Source organism: Elaeis guineensis, chromosome 2 (assembly GCF_000442705.2).
Source record: "Elaeis guineensis isolate ETL-2024a chromosome 2, EG11, whole genome shotgun sequence".
Lineage (NCBI taxonomy): Eukaryota > Viridiplantae > Streptophyta > Magnoliopsida > Arecales > Arecaceae > Elaeis > Elaeis guineensis.
Genome location: NC_025994.2, coordinates 90,971,940 through 90,989,655, shown reverse-complemented (window position 1 = coordinate 90,989,655; position 17,716 = coordinate 90,971,940). Strand labels below are relative to the sequence as shown.

The following is a 17,716-nucleotide window of genomic DNA, read 5'->3' as shown; positions in this document are numbered from 1 at the left end:
GCACGTACAAATATCCATGTTCACATGTTTTAGCTGTGTGTCAAAAAATTGCTGTACATTTTAGTGGTTTTGTGGATGATGCATATATAATTACAGCATATATGAATGCTTGGAGCGGTAATTTCAATCCACTACCATATGAAGATTATTGGATGCATACACGTATGTTCAAATGTATGCCTGATCATCATCGTTTGAGACCGAAGCAGAAAGATAGACCAAAGTCAACGAGACTACGAAATGAGATGGATGATAGGCAAATAAGAAATAAGAACCACTGTGGTATTTGTAGGGAACAGGGTCATGATCGTCGTCGCTGTCCTAGGATATTTCAACATACTTCAACTTCAAGCAGTGGAAGAAATTGAAAGCTTCGAAAATTTATTTTTGTCATTGTTTTATGAATTACTGTGAGATTGTATTTGAATTTACGTGTTTAATATGTTGGGATGAACTGAATTTTGTGTTTAAGTTGTATTGTGTGATAATATTATATTTAAAAAAAAATTAAAATATATTATCTTATTTTTTTAATATATTTGTGATAATATTGCTTGAGACAGCGTATTATGGCTTACGATCCACGATATCCCGATCCTCGAGACAGCAGCATTCTTACATTGCAGGAACACCATCGATCACAGACTATTTTAGATGGCGGTGTAAGCATTAGAATCTTATTTATTCTTTAAATTTTTATTTTAAAAATCATGTACGTTATCTAATTATTATATTTTATTGCAGGAGTCCAAACATCTTCGTCTACGACGATCCGATGCAGATTTCTGGAGGACAAAGGACATCCTAGATAGAGTGTTAGATTATTTACGATATCTGAGATTTTATGGAGTATATCGGATCGGTCGTATACAGATGGACGTCGGTCTTATTACTGTTTTGCTTGAGAGATGGGTCTAGAGACACACACATTTCATCTTCCATTTGGTGAGGCGACCATCAGTTTACAGGATGTCAGCATCCTTACTGGACTACCAGTTGATGGAGATCCAGTTACCGGAGTTGATCCCACACTTACCATTCCGGAGTGGCAGACTTTGTGCTTGCGATTGTTAGGGTTTGAGCCCGACGTACATTTTTTCGATCATTCACGACTCAGGATTGAGTGTTTGGATGATCGTTATCGTCATTTTCATATTGCGGATGATGCACCAGAGGAGATGGTGCAGCAGTATGTTAGGGGTCAGGTGCTGCGATTATTAGGTGGTGTCCTATTACCTGATACTTCATCGAATAAGATGAAGTTGATGTTTTTGCCATTATTAGAGGATTTAGACTTTGCTCGTCGACTCAGTTGGGGCAGTGCAGTACTAGCTTGTCTATACCGAGCTATGTGTCGGGGTTCCTATGCTGATCAGAGCGAGATTGACGGTTATCTTGTATTATTACAGGTATATGAATTAAAATTTTTTATTTTTAATATTTAATTATATTTTACATTGAAAATATCATTTATTTAATTTTTAAAATTTGCAGATTTGGGTATGGGAGCGTATGCCGACTATCAGTCCATTACGACGATAGTTGCTCGAGATGCCATCAGAGCAGCAGAATCCTGATGTTTCATTCAGACTAGACGGACCATTAGGATACAGATATCAAAATATTATTTTTTTTATTTAAATTTTATTATTTTAAATTTATTTAATATTAGTACATTGTGAAACAGATGGAACGTTGCATTCAACGTTCATCACGTATCGATAAGAGTGGCACGGGTTTATAGGTACCAGTTGGATACATTAGTTGATACATCTAGACGGGTAAATTTTGAATTTTTTACAAATATTAATTTACAGTATTCATAATCTATTATAATTTTTTACTAATTTTTTTTATTTTAACTATATTATATCAGTTTTTGTGGGAGCCATATACAGATGGGATATTGGCTATACTGTCACAGATGTGTACAGTTGGACACGACATATGGACTGCTAGGGTGCCACTTATTTGTTTTGATGTGATAGAGTGGCATCTTTCCGATCGTGTCCTGCGGCAGTTTGGTCAGACTCAGGGCATCCCAGAGCAGTTTGATACTAGCCAGGGACTTCATCGTATTGATCGACGAGGGAGAGCTCGTATTGACTGGCGTATCAGACATGCACAGTACATCGATATTTGGGATGCACGTCGAGATCACATTATTCATGGTGATCCTATTTTGAGAGGCCGTTCATATACTGATGACTACATGGCTTTGTTTTTTAGCATTACGGTGCGAGTCATTGGACAGTCTCAGTATGCAGTTTCTGGATACGAGGGCGAGAGTTCTACTGTACGTCCTTTGGTAAGATTACGAAAATTACTTCATGTTATTTGTGTTATATTTTTGTTTTATATTATACACTATACTGATTGTTTTATACTAACTGTTCTATTTTTATTTTATAGACTGATTCTATGTCGGATCTCGTGTTGGACGCTCGTCGTGCTTTATCTACGACTGATGAGGACGAGCGGATTCAGATACTGCGGGAGATGGAGAGAACAGGTTCCGGAACATTGGTGGTGATTGGTGTTGATCCACATACCTGTGCACCTTGGTATGGAGCAGTTCGGGCGCCAGATATGAGTTATACGCCGTCACCATATGTTTCACATATGCCATCACCGCATATTCCGCATATGTCACCATTCGATGCTGCACAGATGCCACCGCCTTTTCATCCACAGATGGCAGCGTCTTCTTCTTCCTACATCCCCCAGATGCCATCATCGGGTATCAGTTGGCCACATGAGTATGATACTTTTTTTTCAGGTCCATCCGTGTATCCAGATGAGAGAGTTGAACGGGTCTCTCAGTCCGTAGATGATCCGACAGCATCAGTTATTCCTGAGCAGCATGATCAGCAGATCTCCTCCACTGATATAGGAGAGGAGCCATCACAGCAGGAGCAGCCGGCGAGGACCTTCCTGAGAAGGTCCAAGCGACCACGGGCGCCGCGACGTCTTTGTGGGACTTAGTCTTTGTTATATTTGTATTTAGTATTTTTACATTTTTGTTGTACTATTTTTTTTGTACGTTTGACATTTTTATTCTATTGAATAATATTAAATATTGATTTTATTTTATATTATTTTATTTTAAATGATTGGATATTATGATTTGTGCATATGGATACACATACTCGAACGTGTCTCAGAACATTAGGAGAAAAAACGTTATGCTGAAAGGACTATAAAAATTATAACGTAAATAATAATATATCGAATGTTGCTCTTTGAATTGATTTTGATGGTTACAAAGCATTTGAAGGGATTATTAATGATTTTGGTTTGGAAAAAGATCTATTATATTTCAGGAATAAAATCATAATTTTATCAGATATGATTCTGAAATCTTAAAAGCAAGAATAAAAGATGTGTAATCTATTGGAGGCAATTTCAACATTTTTGAAAGCGTATTTTGTAAGAAAAATAGGTTTATATTTTTGAGTCGACCCCATGAATCGACTCATGGCTAAAAGAGTTTAACGGCATGCAAAATTTTTGGCTGCCACACTCTGTGAGTCGACCCCTTGGCTTTCTTTCTGATAATTTTTATTTTTTAAATTTTTTAAAAAGAGAGAGAGAGAGGAAGAGGGAGACAGCTCACCGCCGTGCTGTCAGAGAGACGCCGGAGAAGGGAGAAGAGGGAGAAAGGAGAAGAGGGAGAAGGAGAGAAGAAGGGGGGAAAGGAGAAAACGCCGTTCCCTTCGATATTTTTTTATTCTTTTTCTTTTTTTTAAATTTTTTTAATTTTTTTCATAATTTGTTTAATTATTTTTTTCTTTTTTTTTAATTTATTAATTTTTTTAATGAGGATAGTAATTTGAATGATAATTTTTAATTTAAATTAAAGTTATTTTTTTTTAGAATTATAATTTCTATTTTATTACCATTTTTTCTCTTTTATTTATTTTTTTTATGATATATTTTTTAATTTAATTTATAATTTTTATAATTTAAAAAATATAATTTTAGTTTTCTTCTATTTTTATGATATATTACGTATTCTTTTCCTTTACTTAAATTTGTAAAGGAAGAAGGAGAAGATCGAGAAGGGAGAAGGGAGAAGGAGAAGGGAGAAGGAAGGAGGGGAAAAAGGGGTTTGGGGAGGGGAAAATGCCATTTTCTATAGTGTTTTCTCTTTTTTTTATTTTTTTTTAAATTTCTTTACTTATCTATTTGTAATCTTTTAATAAATAAATTTAATTAAATAATAAAAATAATAATTTAAATGATAATTTTTAATTTAAATTAAAATTAAATTTATTTAAAATTTATAATTATAATTTCTATTTTATTATTATTTTATTATTTTTTTATGATACTTTTTTTTAAATTTATTTTAAAAATTTTATCATTTGAAATTATAATTTTAGTTTTCTTCCATTTTTATCTTTTTAGCATTCTATTACGTATTCCTTTCCTTTACTTAAAAAAATATTATTTTTTCTAAACTTCAATTTACAAATTTTTTTTCATATTTTTTTTTTATTTTTTAAATTTTTAATGTATTTATTTTTTGATCAAAATTTAATTCAAATTAAAATTTTTTAAGTCACATTTATAAAATACCCTAAAAAAGAAATTGTAATTAATTTAATTACATTTTATTCTTTTATGAAATATTTTTTTTATAATTTTAATTTTTAATTTTAATTTTCTTCCACTTTTATCTTTTTCACATTCTATTACGTATTTTTTTTCTTTATTTAAAATATTTTTTAAATATTAATGTTTAAATTAATTTAGTTATTTAAAATATTATTTTTAATTTTAATTATAATTTTAATTCTTATTAATTAAAAATTATAAACTTTGTTCTTCAATTACAATTAGAATTTTTATTTTTTTAATTCTTTATCTTTTTATGAAATTTCTTTAGGCAATTTTTAAATTTTATTTAGAAATTTTTTTAGTTAAATTAATTTTAATTTGAGAATATAATTTTAAAAAATATTTTTATTTCAATTAATCTTTAAAATTTTATTCCTTTTTAAATTTTAATTTATAATTCTTATTTTTTATGACTTTTTAAAAATTTTAACTTTTTAACTTTTTAACTTTTCATCATTTTTTAACTTTTTAATGTATTTCTTTTTTTATCAAAATTTAATTCAAATTTAATTTTTTTAAGTCACATTTATAAAATACCCTAAAAATAAAATTGTAATTAATTTAATTTTATTTTATTCTTTTATGATATATTTTTTCTAATCTAATTTATAATTTTTATAATTTTAAATTTTAATTTTAGTTTTCTTCCATTTTTATCTTTTTGATATTCTATTATGTATTTTTTTCTTTTATTTAAAATATTTCTTAAAAATTTATATTTCAATTAATTTAGTTATTTAAAATATAATTTTTAATTTCAATTAAAATTATAATTCTTATTTCTTAAAATTAAAAATTATAAACCTTGTTCTTCAATTACAATTATAATTTCTATTTTTTTTCAATTCTTTATGTTTTTATAAAAATTTTTTAGCTTATTTTTAATTTTTTTTGATTTTTTTTTTAAATAAATTAATTTTAGTTTGAGAAAGTAATTTGAAATAATATTTTTATTTCAATTAATCTTTAAAATTTTATTTTTTTTTAAATTTTAAATTATAAATTTTTTTGATTATTTAAAAATTTATTTTTTTTTAAATTTTTAGGACAAGTATTTCGAATGATGTTTTTCAATTAAATTTTAAATTTTTATTTCTTTCATATTTCTTTCTCTTTTTTTTTATTTTCTATTATAAATTTTTTTTTTATTTCTTAAGTTTTTTTTGACATCTTTTAAAAAAAATTGAAATAAAAAATCTAAATTAATTTTTTTAATGAATTACAAATTCAAATATTTATATTTTAAATTTCAATCAAAATTAAAATTTTAATTTATTTATTAATTTCAAATTTTAAAAAAAAATTCTCATTATTTCACGATTTTTTTCTTTTTTTTTTGGAAAAATTTGAAAACGCCGTTTTGAATGGCGTTTTAAAAAACGCCATTTAAAATGGTGTTTTTGAAGTCTTTGCGATCATGCCATCGTGGAAAAGGAGGGTGATGTAGAAGGAAAAAAAATGCCATTCAAAATGGTATTTTTTTCTTTTGCATTAGTTTGATAAATAAATTTGATTTTGAATTATTTTAATATTTAATTTTTTTTTATATTATTCTGAAAAAGAGCGCAACAAAGAATCCTGTTGATGGTTGACCTTTTGGTATCACCTTCTTCTTCTTCTTCTTCTTCTTCTTACTTAAAAAAGTATTTACGACCGATGCCATCTGGGGTAGCGAGTAGGAGGAAAGCTGCTTCGTTCGTTAGCGAAGTGACAGAAGTGGAGGAAATGGGTTTATACCTCCCCCAAAACGAGGGTATCCCACTGCCAAGCCGAACACAGATTTACGATGAGATTTGAGATTCCATCGAGATTTTGTTTGACCAAGGTTAGCCATTTAAAACGACTTCCATAACGTCACAACAGCCGTTTGAGCGGTCCCGAAGGCATTTAAGATTGCTTTAACAGTTTGACAGCACGTGCTGTAACAACCCTTTTGCATCTGTACGTAAAATCTCTATGTCAATATCGAAGAAAATATCTCATAATTTTGATGTTTATTATTAAAGCAAGACAGGTAATGATATCTATTTTTTTTTGGTCTATAATATTTGATGGTAACCGTTTTAAATGGCCACCTCTGTAACGGCATTATGGAGATATTGGGGATCTCGTGAAAAGGGCGAAAGCTAGCGTGGAGAGGCTCCATGCGGACCATGTCTCCACCAATACTTGAGTGCTCGCCTTCTTTATTTTGGGTTCTTTAGTCATCAATCTGAATTGTAGGGCACCAAACGATGGACAAGAAAAACCATGGAGTCCAGCACTTCTTTTTTTTGTGGTATTGTTGACTGGACCAGTGCAACACTGCAACCCATTTATTCTATTCCCACGTTGGATGGTTGGTGACCACCTAATCGGTGGGCCAAAATGGTGGTAGATGGACTGTAACGAGCTCTGGATGGTAGCATTATTGGGGACTTTGAATCGGGCTAGGCCCCAAAAGGATTCGAGTGTGAGAAGAAAAGAGGTGTGCATGGGACAAACGTCCGTGACTTCGTGAAGTCGTGAGGTGGGAAAGCAGAGACTCGGATGCAGTGGCAAAAGAGTGACGTACGAAAGCGAGCTAGGATGGAAAAAAAAAGAAAGAAAGAAAGAAAGAAAGAAAAAGGGAGAGTCCAAACCAGTGCACGTTATATGATGGTCATATCTTAATTTTGTCCAAAACGCCTGCGAAGAAAACGTTTGCTCGAGAATCTTTGGATTTTTCGCCCATTACTTGTATGAGAATTGGATCGCATCTCCATGCTGTCGTCGCTTTCTCGTCTTTCAGTGGGGGAAAGTGGTGGTGTGATACGAGATAGTGCGTCTATTTTGACTTGCAAAAAAGAGAAGAAAAAAAATGTGAATGGCGGATTTTGGATCTATGTAGATGGTCTATATAGGAATCTACATATGCATCTTTTGGGTAAGATAACAAGAGATTAAGAGGCACGGATTCTAAGTTATTCTATTCATATATCAGTCGTTTCAGTGCACAATACAAATGATATACAAATGTTTATACATGTGAATTTAAATTTAAGAGTAAGGTTATGTACGAATAATTCTATATAAATATTTATGTAATTCGTAGATATACTGATGAATAAACCAAGGTGTGCAGCACATGTAACATGTCTGCATCGAGACACTACAAGAATGCCGAAGACATTTGAATATTCAATATTATCTGACACTGGAGATGCTCGTATATAATAAATTTTAATGGTCAACCAGAAAGACTTGAGTTGCAAACATCTAGGGAACTTCACACTGATCGTGAATCGCTGACCTCCATAGAAATCACTGAAGTTTTGCAAATATACAAACATACAAGAAACAACATTGCCGACTGGCTGAGAAAAGGAGAATTGATTAAACCCGCACATGAACTGAAACTTTGGGAAGGAAAATAAGTTAGCCACGTACAAACTGGAACTTCCAAAAGCAAGAAGCCCAGGAATTTTATTTCTTCCTTGAGCTGTATCTCAAGAAAAAAGTTAGCTTACAATATGGAGTCATTGATAAACTACATAAATGGCTGCAATTGCAGGCACATTCTTTGTCCATCTAGCACAAATCATGTTTCATGCACTTAACAAAATTTGCCGAAAGGCACAAAATGGTTCCTGGTATACTCTCCTGAAATGGTGAGCTGCCAAAATTTCATCCTACCAAATCTTATGTTAGTTCATCGAAACACCAGCAACAGTATTTCAATGAAAGCACTGTCCTTCCTGGAAAGAACAAAAAATCTATGCAACGTTGTCATCAGCTTCTCTTTACAGTAAGAAAAGAAAAAAGTAAGTCAACATACATTTTCATTGCAATCACGTAGATGTACCCATTAACCAGACGCATAACAAGTACTCTCTCTCTCTCTCTCTCTCTCTCTCTCTCTCTCACCAAAAAAAAAAAATCCTATGTTACTTAATGGAAAAAACTGGCATGAATACTGGCATCCATCCAAGCAGTATCTAACAAAAGCACAATAACTTGCCGCACAAATTTGGCATCAGGTTTTCTGTACAATAAGATGAGAAAAAATTTAACAGCTTGACATACATTTTCATTGCAATTGTACACACGTAGCCATTAACCGGACACATAGCGTATGCTCTATCAATTTCTCTGCATCAACTCTAGTACCCAGTAACTCCCGCAATAAGGCTAACCAGAACTAGATTCTGGATACATTTGTTGAGGCCAGCACGAACACCATCTGGGCCTAGCGATCTTGAAATGATGCATTCATTAGGTTAACTGCTGAATCCATCATCTACAAAAGAAAAGTGCATGTAATCAACAGTAACAGTATTGGGCCAATATGGATAGGGTAGATTTAAGTACATTAAACACATGAATTCTAGTGTATCGTGGTGGAAATTCCTTACACATTACATGGTCATAATGGATTCTTTACCAAAATTATGAAAATCAAAGAATAACAAATAAGCTAAATAAAATATAAATAAAAGATGTCATGACCCTTTTTTTCTTTGGAAGATATTGTAACTTAGATGTTGAAATACAAAAAAATCTACTGCAAATTATGTACAGAAGCTACAATTTGTTTCTAAATTGAACAATTAAGTGCTTCAAGTCTGAAAAAACTTTGTACAGTTAAATTCTAGTAAGTATGATTCACCAATGTTTTCCTACATCTCAAACTAACATAATGCACAAAGCATACATAACAAAATGAAAAATTGCATTATTACCAAAAAAAACACACATTGGTCATCCATATACTATAAGCCACCAAAACTAGTCTGGAAAAAAAAATTCCATAATATAAAGTGAATAGAAGTTTTAAGAAAAGGGATCAACATATTGAAAAGCGAATAGTGGACAGTGGCCAAGGCATTTTATGGCAAACAACAGGTAACAGGTGTCAAGTACTGAAGATGGGCTGGTAAAACATATTAATATTTTTCGTACTTCAGTAGCGAAAAACAATAGTTTTTTATCAATTTCATGCAAAAAATAATAAAAAATATCAAGGGCAAAGCTGTAAAACATCATCCACCTAACAACACAATATAATATTAACATCCATATAATGTAAAGGTCAACAATGTAATTACATAATGTTACCATGCATCAAACTAATAATAACATCACTCATACAACAAAAACGTCCAAATCATGTAATATCGACTAAAGTAGAGATATCCATAATCACATAACATCGATCAAAGAAGAAATATGTCCAATCAGAAATTGGTCCAGCCAGCTACAAAATAAAGTGTGCACCCTGAGTCTATGGTGCACTGCTATAGCGGGTTTTCTCCCAACATATCAGGTTCCTTATCCCAAAGTGCCATATGGCACTGCAATAAAGCTTAATGTAGCAATCTCAGGCCAAAACCTCTGTAGCAGTTACTACAGCACCCATAGTCAATGTTTTTTTTTCTAAAACAATGAAGCAAATTACATTATGTTATGCTCTAGTTTGAATTTGCATTAAAAGGTGCCTTAGTGCAAAAGGCTCCTACCATTACTAGGTCTAGGGTGGTATATACAGCCTTACCTCCTCAGCATAGAGGTTGTTTCTGTATTTTGAATTCATGACACTTAGGTCACAGTGGAGCAACTTTACCATTGCACTAAGACTCACCCTCTAAAAGGACATCCAGCGCACGAGGCTCCTACCACTATAGGGTCTAAGGAGGATCAAATGTATGCAGCTATATCCTCACGTGCGAAGAGATTGTTTGTGTGTTTCAAATCACTAACTATCAACTCATGATAGAGCAATCTTACCGCTCATCAAAGCTTGCCCTCTTTTCCGATTTGCATTAACCGACACTAAAAAGAAAATACAACATGATTACTACTGAAACAGCTCACAAAATTTTACTCCATATGATGATAGCACATAGAATATTACATGTGGATTCTCTCAACCCATTTGGATATCTATGGATCCACAGGTATGCAGTGAGGAAACAATTTCTATAGTATGATACTTAGTTGATGCAGACATTTTTCTATCACATCCATGGTATGGATTTCACTTTTTAAGGTATATTCTAACTTCTGCAGGGTCATGCTAAGCATCTTCTTCCCAACCTAGGATTCTCCATCATCACAGCTGAGCACCTGACGACACAAAAAGAAACATGCAGCTCTGATAGGAGTCCCACACACTGTAACCAATTTTTTGTCAGTTAGGATATGTCGCCATCTAAACCAATATCTCGTTAAGAAATTAGGACACGATCCAAGGAGGAATACAGGTATCATTCATCTCTTTCAGATTAAAAGAACAATGTGGAAAGGCCTAAGCACTTCACCAGGTTTTAATGAAACCCAGTTCAATCTTGGTTCCCAGGTGAAAAAACATCAGAGGTGTTTTGCAAAAATAGCATATTTGATTTCTACTTATGCAAATTCAAGCCACCTTTTTTGGCAAATATAGCTAGTTCTAGAATTTTCAGATGCTTTTGTCACTGGCTGCTTGGATACAAGCCGTTTCATAACAAAAGAGTATGCACATTCAGTACATAGAAAAAGAAAAAAGTGCATCCAAGTATTCAACCAAGGATTGTCATTGAGTCCTGAACTGCCTGATTCAATGCATATCAAACCATGCTAGGTTGGAACAAAGCAGGATGCACCATCAGGTCAAAGAAAACCAATCTGGCTTAAATCCACCCAAACCGAGAAGAACCACCTGGTTCTGCTCGATCAAAGCAGTCAGACCACTTCAGGCCGATTCCACCCTTAATAATTGATGGAAGGCATTGAGAAGGCCTCCTGTGTCTTCTTAGCCCTCCCACAACCACTTTTTTCATTTTCCTTTTAAAAAAATGTATAAGGGCCTAGATGCACAAATTTCATCTAAAATCTAACTCTAAGCAAGTAAATCTCCCTCTTTCCTTCCCTCTCCCATCTTTTTCTTGAAGCCTTAAAAAAGATTAAAAAAAAATGGAAAATGAAGGGAGATCATGACAAAATTTTGTATCTTATCATGATTTCATGAAATATTGTAGATCTAAAATGATCTACATAATTTTACAGAAATCAGAATTTTTCGTTCATCATTTAATTTTTTACATTGAAAATATATTTTTGAATTAAAAAAATGATAATAAGTAAATGATGTTTAAAATATTTCTGTAAAATCAATAGTATGTTTGAGGCTATGCATGCTACTTGCTATCTCAATTTGATAACAATTTACATGATCATGGCTACACTAACCTAAGCACAAATTTAAATAAATTTGAAAAATAAGTGATGATTAGTGCTTACCCATGGACTGAAAATATATATATGTAACACCTCTTGTAGGTTGTTACACTAGAATTAAAATATATTTTCTAGATATTTCTCTAAAGCAGAAATTGAATCTCAAACTTATGATTTCTTCAAAGTCTGATTTCAGCCCTAAATCTTATCTTCCCAGGGAGAGCATACCTAGACTTCCAGAAACATGTTCCTAAAAGAGAAGAAAAGAAGTGGATCGAATAGTGAAGATTTGGATCAGTTGAATATAATGAGTTGAACAGTGAACAAAAAGCAACGACTTATGAGAATTAATGACATGGCAAAAATCCTTGAAACGTAAGAAGAATTGGAAATGAATGCTAATGTTTTGAATATAATGCAACAGGATAATGCTATGAGAGAAAGGTAGGTTATTATTGTGAAAACTTGAAGAAACACAATGAAAAAATAGGACCGCTCTACTTTAGCCAATGGTGTCATTGACCTAGATTTGATGAAAGGTACATCTCAACCAGCCAAAACCTGAAAGCTTATTCTCGTGTTCAAATGGGAGAAAATTTAGACTATGGTTGCATGGAGGGACCAGTTTGGTTGAACATGCAAAAATATCTTGAGTGAGCTTCAGGGGAAGCAAGTTTCAAAGTACAACATCAAAGGAATTATCTCATAGAAATGATAGAAATGCATTAGTCCGCAGCAAGCCAACAACCTAGGCTAAATAAGTTAAAAATGGTCCGAACAGGACCGCTTTCAAAAATCAATTTTGAGGGATGATTTGGAGTTTTCTTTTTTCTTCTCATTAGCTAAAGCCAATTCTTGAAAGTAGGAAGCAAATATATAAAAGGGTTATGAGTCACTTGACTTGCATCTGTCCAAACTCCCAGGATTGGACCACCAACATAACTTGCATGACTCGAGAGTACTTTTCATGCAACCAAACAAATTCCAATGTGAGCAATGAAGCACCTGTCCTTCACTAGAAGCAGAAGTTTCTAAGAAATATTCACAAACTTACAATTATACTTAGGGAAAATCATATCTGATTAACTTAGAACTGTTAAGTAATTTCGATCGGACTATTGAAGGGCATGAGAGCATGGGCAGAAACAAGTTTTCCGCCACAGTGAGCAGCTAAAGCAAAAGATTCCACAACTAAAATCTTTTGGCAAGATAAGCCAAAAGTGATGCCAAGGTAGAAGCCTCTAGAAGTTATATTTTCCATTGCTATAGGAACCTGAATTCAGCATTTTCCTCATTGCATCTCAAGTAGTTACTTTCTTCAGTTTGCACCATAACAGTTGGGAGAATGAGAAAAACAGATGATTGCTCGATTTCAGCTAAATCAAAAGGTGTTCCACAATAAGACAGAGCAATCTTTGGAATTCCAAAAGCCATTAAAAGAATGATATAAAATAAAGCAAAGGATATTAGAAAACCACTCAATCCTTATAGACAAACCATCTTATTGAATCTTGGGAGGCAAAACTATTCAGCTTCCCAAAAAGATTGTTGTTTACAAGTTCAGCAACATTCTTGAGCAAGGAATTGTTCATCAGCAAACAATGGAACCAAGATGTTATTCAGGTAGTGGTGCTACAGTTCTAGCACTGGTTCAACAAGATAGATAGAAAAAAATGAATCTAAGATGTTATTCAGGTAGTGGTGCAGTTCAAATATCCAAAAAGTCCAAACAGATGGACCACTCCACCAGAAGTTGGAGAGAAAGAGGAACTTACGAGCCTTGATAAGTAAGATTCACCGAACCATCACAAACGGGGTGGTTTGGGCAGTACCGAACATAACTGACCAAGAACCAAGATAGTTTGGCCTTCAAAATCCCCTGGGCCCCCCTAACCTCCTCATGTATTTGTTCTCGCTTTCTCTCCTTCCACCATGAATTGAAGCTTTGAAACCCTACCATGCCATCACCAGAGGCTCCACCAGTACCCAACACCGCCATTGCCAATGGTTGACGTCAATGCCAATACAAACACCATCACCATAGGCCAATGCCAACCATGACACCTTCAATTGACGTCATCACCCGTACGCCTCCTCCTCCCTCCCTCCCTCTTTCTCCCCCTTGTCTTCTCCCCATACCTCCAATTCACCTCATTCTAGGGTTAGGGTTAGGGTTTTTGCCATCTCCCTTCATCTTCTGCTGATCCTCCATTCCATTACACCTCAACTCCATATGACATGTACTGGTATCATACCGAACCGATAACCAGTCAGTACAACCCTTGGTACCGATCTGGCAAACTTTGTTGGTAAGAGATCAGAGATCTGGTAATTCATGAGATGGGAAGGAGTTCTAGATTTTAATGCAAATGTAATATATGCATTTAAGATAAACAATATATGTACATGTGAATTGGGAAGGATACAATATGCTATCTCCATGAACTTAGAATGCAAGATAGAGAGAAAGGAGCATTTTAGCTAGCATGGTTAACTAATTTAGCTGGATTAGTCTGAGGTACTACCATTAGGCATGTATTAACATACATATGGAGCTACAATATGTCAAAAACTATAAATACTTCTATGTGAGGAATCTTGATAGAGAGAAAGTCTTGGACTTGTCCTAACAAAATGCCAACGAATCCAAAAACTTTTACATACTTTTGGTACTTCTACCATAGTAGAATTGAATATCTACAAAGCACATTGTACATAAGATAATCTAAGAACATAGTTATAAGACATTGATGACATTTAGATACAATTAGCACAGATTTATATTCTAACAGATCGATTATGTTTATAATACATACCACATTTTATGTTAATTATGGCCTTTCCTGGTATATTTAACTGTAGATGTTTCCACAGATTTATACACGACCTGTCTCTTAATTCTTGGGGAATTATATTAGCACTTGCAGAACTTTTACTACCTCAAAGATTGATAATATGCATGCATACATATATGCATGCATAATATATACACATACATATATATGCAAACATCTTATCCGGTATATAGTTGTTCTGTCAGACCCTAACTTAAAATTTGGGTTATTGACACTGCATGCTAGCAGACAACAACTCTGCCCACATCCAACCAGCATATATAGGGAATACACAAGTCATAGACAACAAGTTTAGTCCAATTCTCCATTACCTTAACAGTTAAATATAAAGAGCATTCACATGTCAACTGCCTAATCAAATTAGGTGGACATTGGCCCCATACCAGGTATCAGTCACAGTGCATAAGTCAACATTCATGTTATCACATGTATATAAGAAGCACATACCTGAAATTAGTTTATCAAGGTAACAAACATTTGAAAGCTCATAGTATTGGCAGATATAATTTTTACCACTTGACCATCTGGCAAAATGATTTTAGGTTCGTATAGAGGATTGTTAGAAGCATAAAACATCTTCTACCTCAAGAGTTAGTTTTGTCCAGCAGACTAATCATATTAAAGTATGCAGTGAAGATGCATTTTTTCCCATTCACAACCTTAAATACTTCCCGTCCTAATCATACTCCTCTTTACTAGAATGAACAGTAAAGCTTTCGTACTAGTATGAATAGTAACAATGCTTTTCATGGTGAAAAACATTGACTTGTTGATAGAAATGGACAAGGTTGAGATACAAGTAATTCAACAAAGAGCTCTGCAATCACTTAGCTACTATATGTTTTGTTTTTTCCAGATATTATTCTTTCACTGGAGATATTATATTGACCAAGACATGCACTGAAAAAGATATGCATAAAATATTTATTATCATATAATATTGTAAGAAAAATATAGTTAAATTGCATAGTCACCTTTCCAATGTTCTGCAGTTCTCGCCCAATAGGTTCCATAAATTTGAAGTTAATGTCAATAGGCCAGACCTGCATACAGTGGAACATATAAAGGTATTGCCCAGAACTGTACCAAGAATGCGCAAGAAGATAATAAGGAAAGATTTCTCAGAAGTGTTAAGAAGGAGGGAAGTTCTAAGGAAAGATACCAGACCCATAAGGCATATAAACTATTTTCTGAACAAATTAGAACTACATATCATACAAGAACAATCTTGACTGGCCCTACACACAAAATAAGTCTCTGGCAGCTGTTCTATGTTCTGTTCTCAAATCTGGCAATTGTGCACTTTATTATGTAAAACATCAGACAAGAATGTTATCAAAAAGGCAATCATCAATATGAACAAATAAAGACATAAATAATAAAAGACTCTCACACACCAATACACATAGCTAAAATAATAATAGGCTGGACGACGAAAGAAAAATAACAATACGAACAACTAATGGCACATAAAAGCTTGTTCTTGGAAGTTGCATGCAGATGAGTCGCTAAAACATTGATACAAAGCAAAACACAGAGGAAATTCAAAACCTTTTCTATTGCTCGAAACATGTTTGTTCTATGAGCAACTAAAAAGGGTTCCAAGAATCCTCAAAATAGAGTAAGAAGGCAATGGCTTGTCATCCTGCATTAATGTCCAACCGCATTGATCTACAAGGTTCACGGACACAAGATCCTAGAGTTATAGCACTGGGGTTGTGATTTTAGTAGCACATCGAAGATTCTCTTTTCTTGCAATGGAAAAGAATAAGAGAAAACCACTAAAACAATTGATTCCCTAAAAATTGGTCCGCAGATCACCCAATACCAGTAATTCCACCACCAACTGTAGCACTTGAGTTACAAGTTTACAAGCCTATAGAAGATTCTGTTTTTCCTGAATAGAATTAAAGAAGCAAAATCCCTTAAAGCAGTTCAATTCCTTCAAAACTACTTCAAGTATCACCAGACCAATAACGACACAAGAACTTAGTAACACAATGATCAAATCCAATAATAAAATATCTTTCTTTTTAATAAAAACACTTTTCACAATCCACACGTACATCTATTTATAAAATACAGAAACTATGGAATTTGTAGAGTTAAACCTTCAATCCGAGCAACCTCACAGGAGTAGCCAGCCCGGGAACGATGCAGTCGGGCCCCGCCGCCTCCAGCTTCGCCTCCATGGCGAACCCTTCGCCAATTGGATCGGGGCGCTAAAGCACAAGAACACCAAATTTGAAAGAATCGAAGAGAGAAACCAAGAAACGGCAGAGGGACAGTCCGGATTACCTTCATGACGGCGAGGGCGTAGGAGGTGTTAGGGTTCTGGGGGAGGCGGAGGACAGGGTTCTGGTGGATTCTGGGGACGGGCTTCGCGCCAGTAGGGGAGGCCCTCCACGGGACGTCGTCGGCAAGCAGCGCTCCCTTGGAAGCGGCGGCTGACGCCATGGGAGTTTCTTCGAGCCTCAAAGGTCGCGACACCGCGGGGACGGGTTCTCGAAAGGCAAATACGGCGCTAGAGACTGGGCTAGCCGGGCTTAAGTAGTTTCTCGTGGACGGAGGAGTGTTGGTGATGGGATAGTAAAAGGGGTGGATTTGCCGTGTGGGACACGTGGGGGATCATGTTTCTATCTTTCACACGAAGGAAGAATTCACCTTCCTTCATACGAATCCATCGTTTGATCATCGACGGGCCACTTTCAGATTTGTGCAAACGGCTAAATGACATGTCTGGACTTCTTTGAACCTGTGTGATGAATGATCCAATGATGGGTTCGTCCAATGGCACGTGAATCCTTCTTTCGTTCCAAAGATACGACCCCCTTCCGTCTTGAAGTGCGGGACTCGTTTGGAGATTTTTTTTAAATAATATTTTTTAAATAAATTTTTTTTAAAATATCTTTATTTAAAAATTATTTTTGAAATTACCCACTTCAGCAAGAATCATGAGTTCAACCCATGAATTCAAGGATCACGTAAAGAATTCATGGGTTGAGCCCATAAATAGTCGGCCCACGTGGCCAAATAATGAAATTATGGATTCAACCCATGAT

General features: G+C 34.2%; 1 protein-coding gene across 1 annotated transcript; it reads right to left on the bottom strand.

Moving 5' to 3' along the window:
• Positions 1-8,406: 8,406 nt before the first annotated feature.
• LOC105053612 (uncharacterized) lies at positions 8,407-17,202 on the bottom strand. The gene is made up of 4 exons (XM_010934861.4): positions 16,953-17,202; positions 16,766-16,876; positions 15,629-15,697; positions 8,407-8,881 (listed from the first exon to the last, which is right to left on the bottom strand). Exons 1-4 carry the CDS (start codon positions 17,109-17,111, stop codon positions 8,831-8,833), a joined length of 390 nt encoding a protein of 129 aa, XP_010933163.1. The 5' UTR covers positions 17,112-17,202; the 3' UTR covers positions 8,407-8,830.
• Between the last annotated feature and the right edge of the window lie 514 nt (positions 17,203-17,716).

What these genes read in the sequence shown, in the direction of transcription:
- LOC105053612 (XM_010934861.4), bottom strand. Translation starts at nt 17,111, where the DNA reads ATGGCGTCAGCCGCCGCTTCCAAGGGAGCGCTGCTTGCCGACGACGTC. An exon ending in ACGCCCTCGCCGTCATGAAG is followed by an intron (nt 16,877 to 16,952) that starts GTAATCCGGACT and finishes CTTGTGCTTTAG; the next exon opens with CGCCCCGATCCAATTGGCGA. An exon ending in TGAGGTTGCTCGGATTGAAG is followed by an intron (nt 15,698 to 16,765) that starts GTTTAACTCTAC and finishes CACTGTATGCAG; the next exon opens with GTCTGGCCTATTGACATTAA.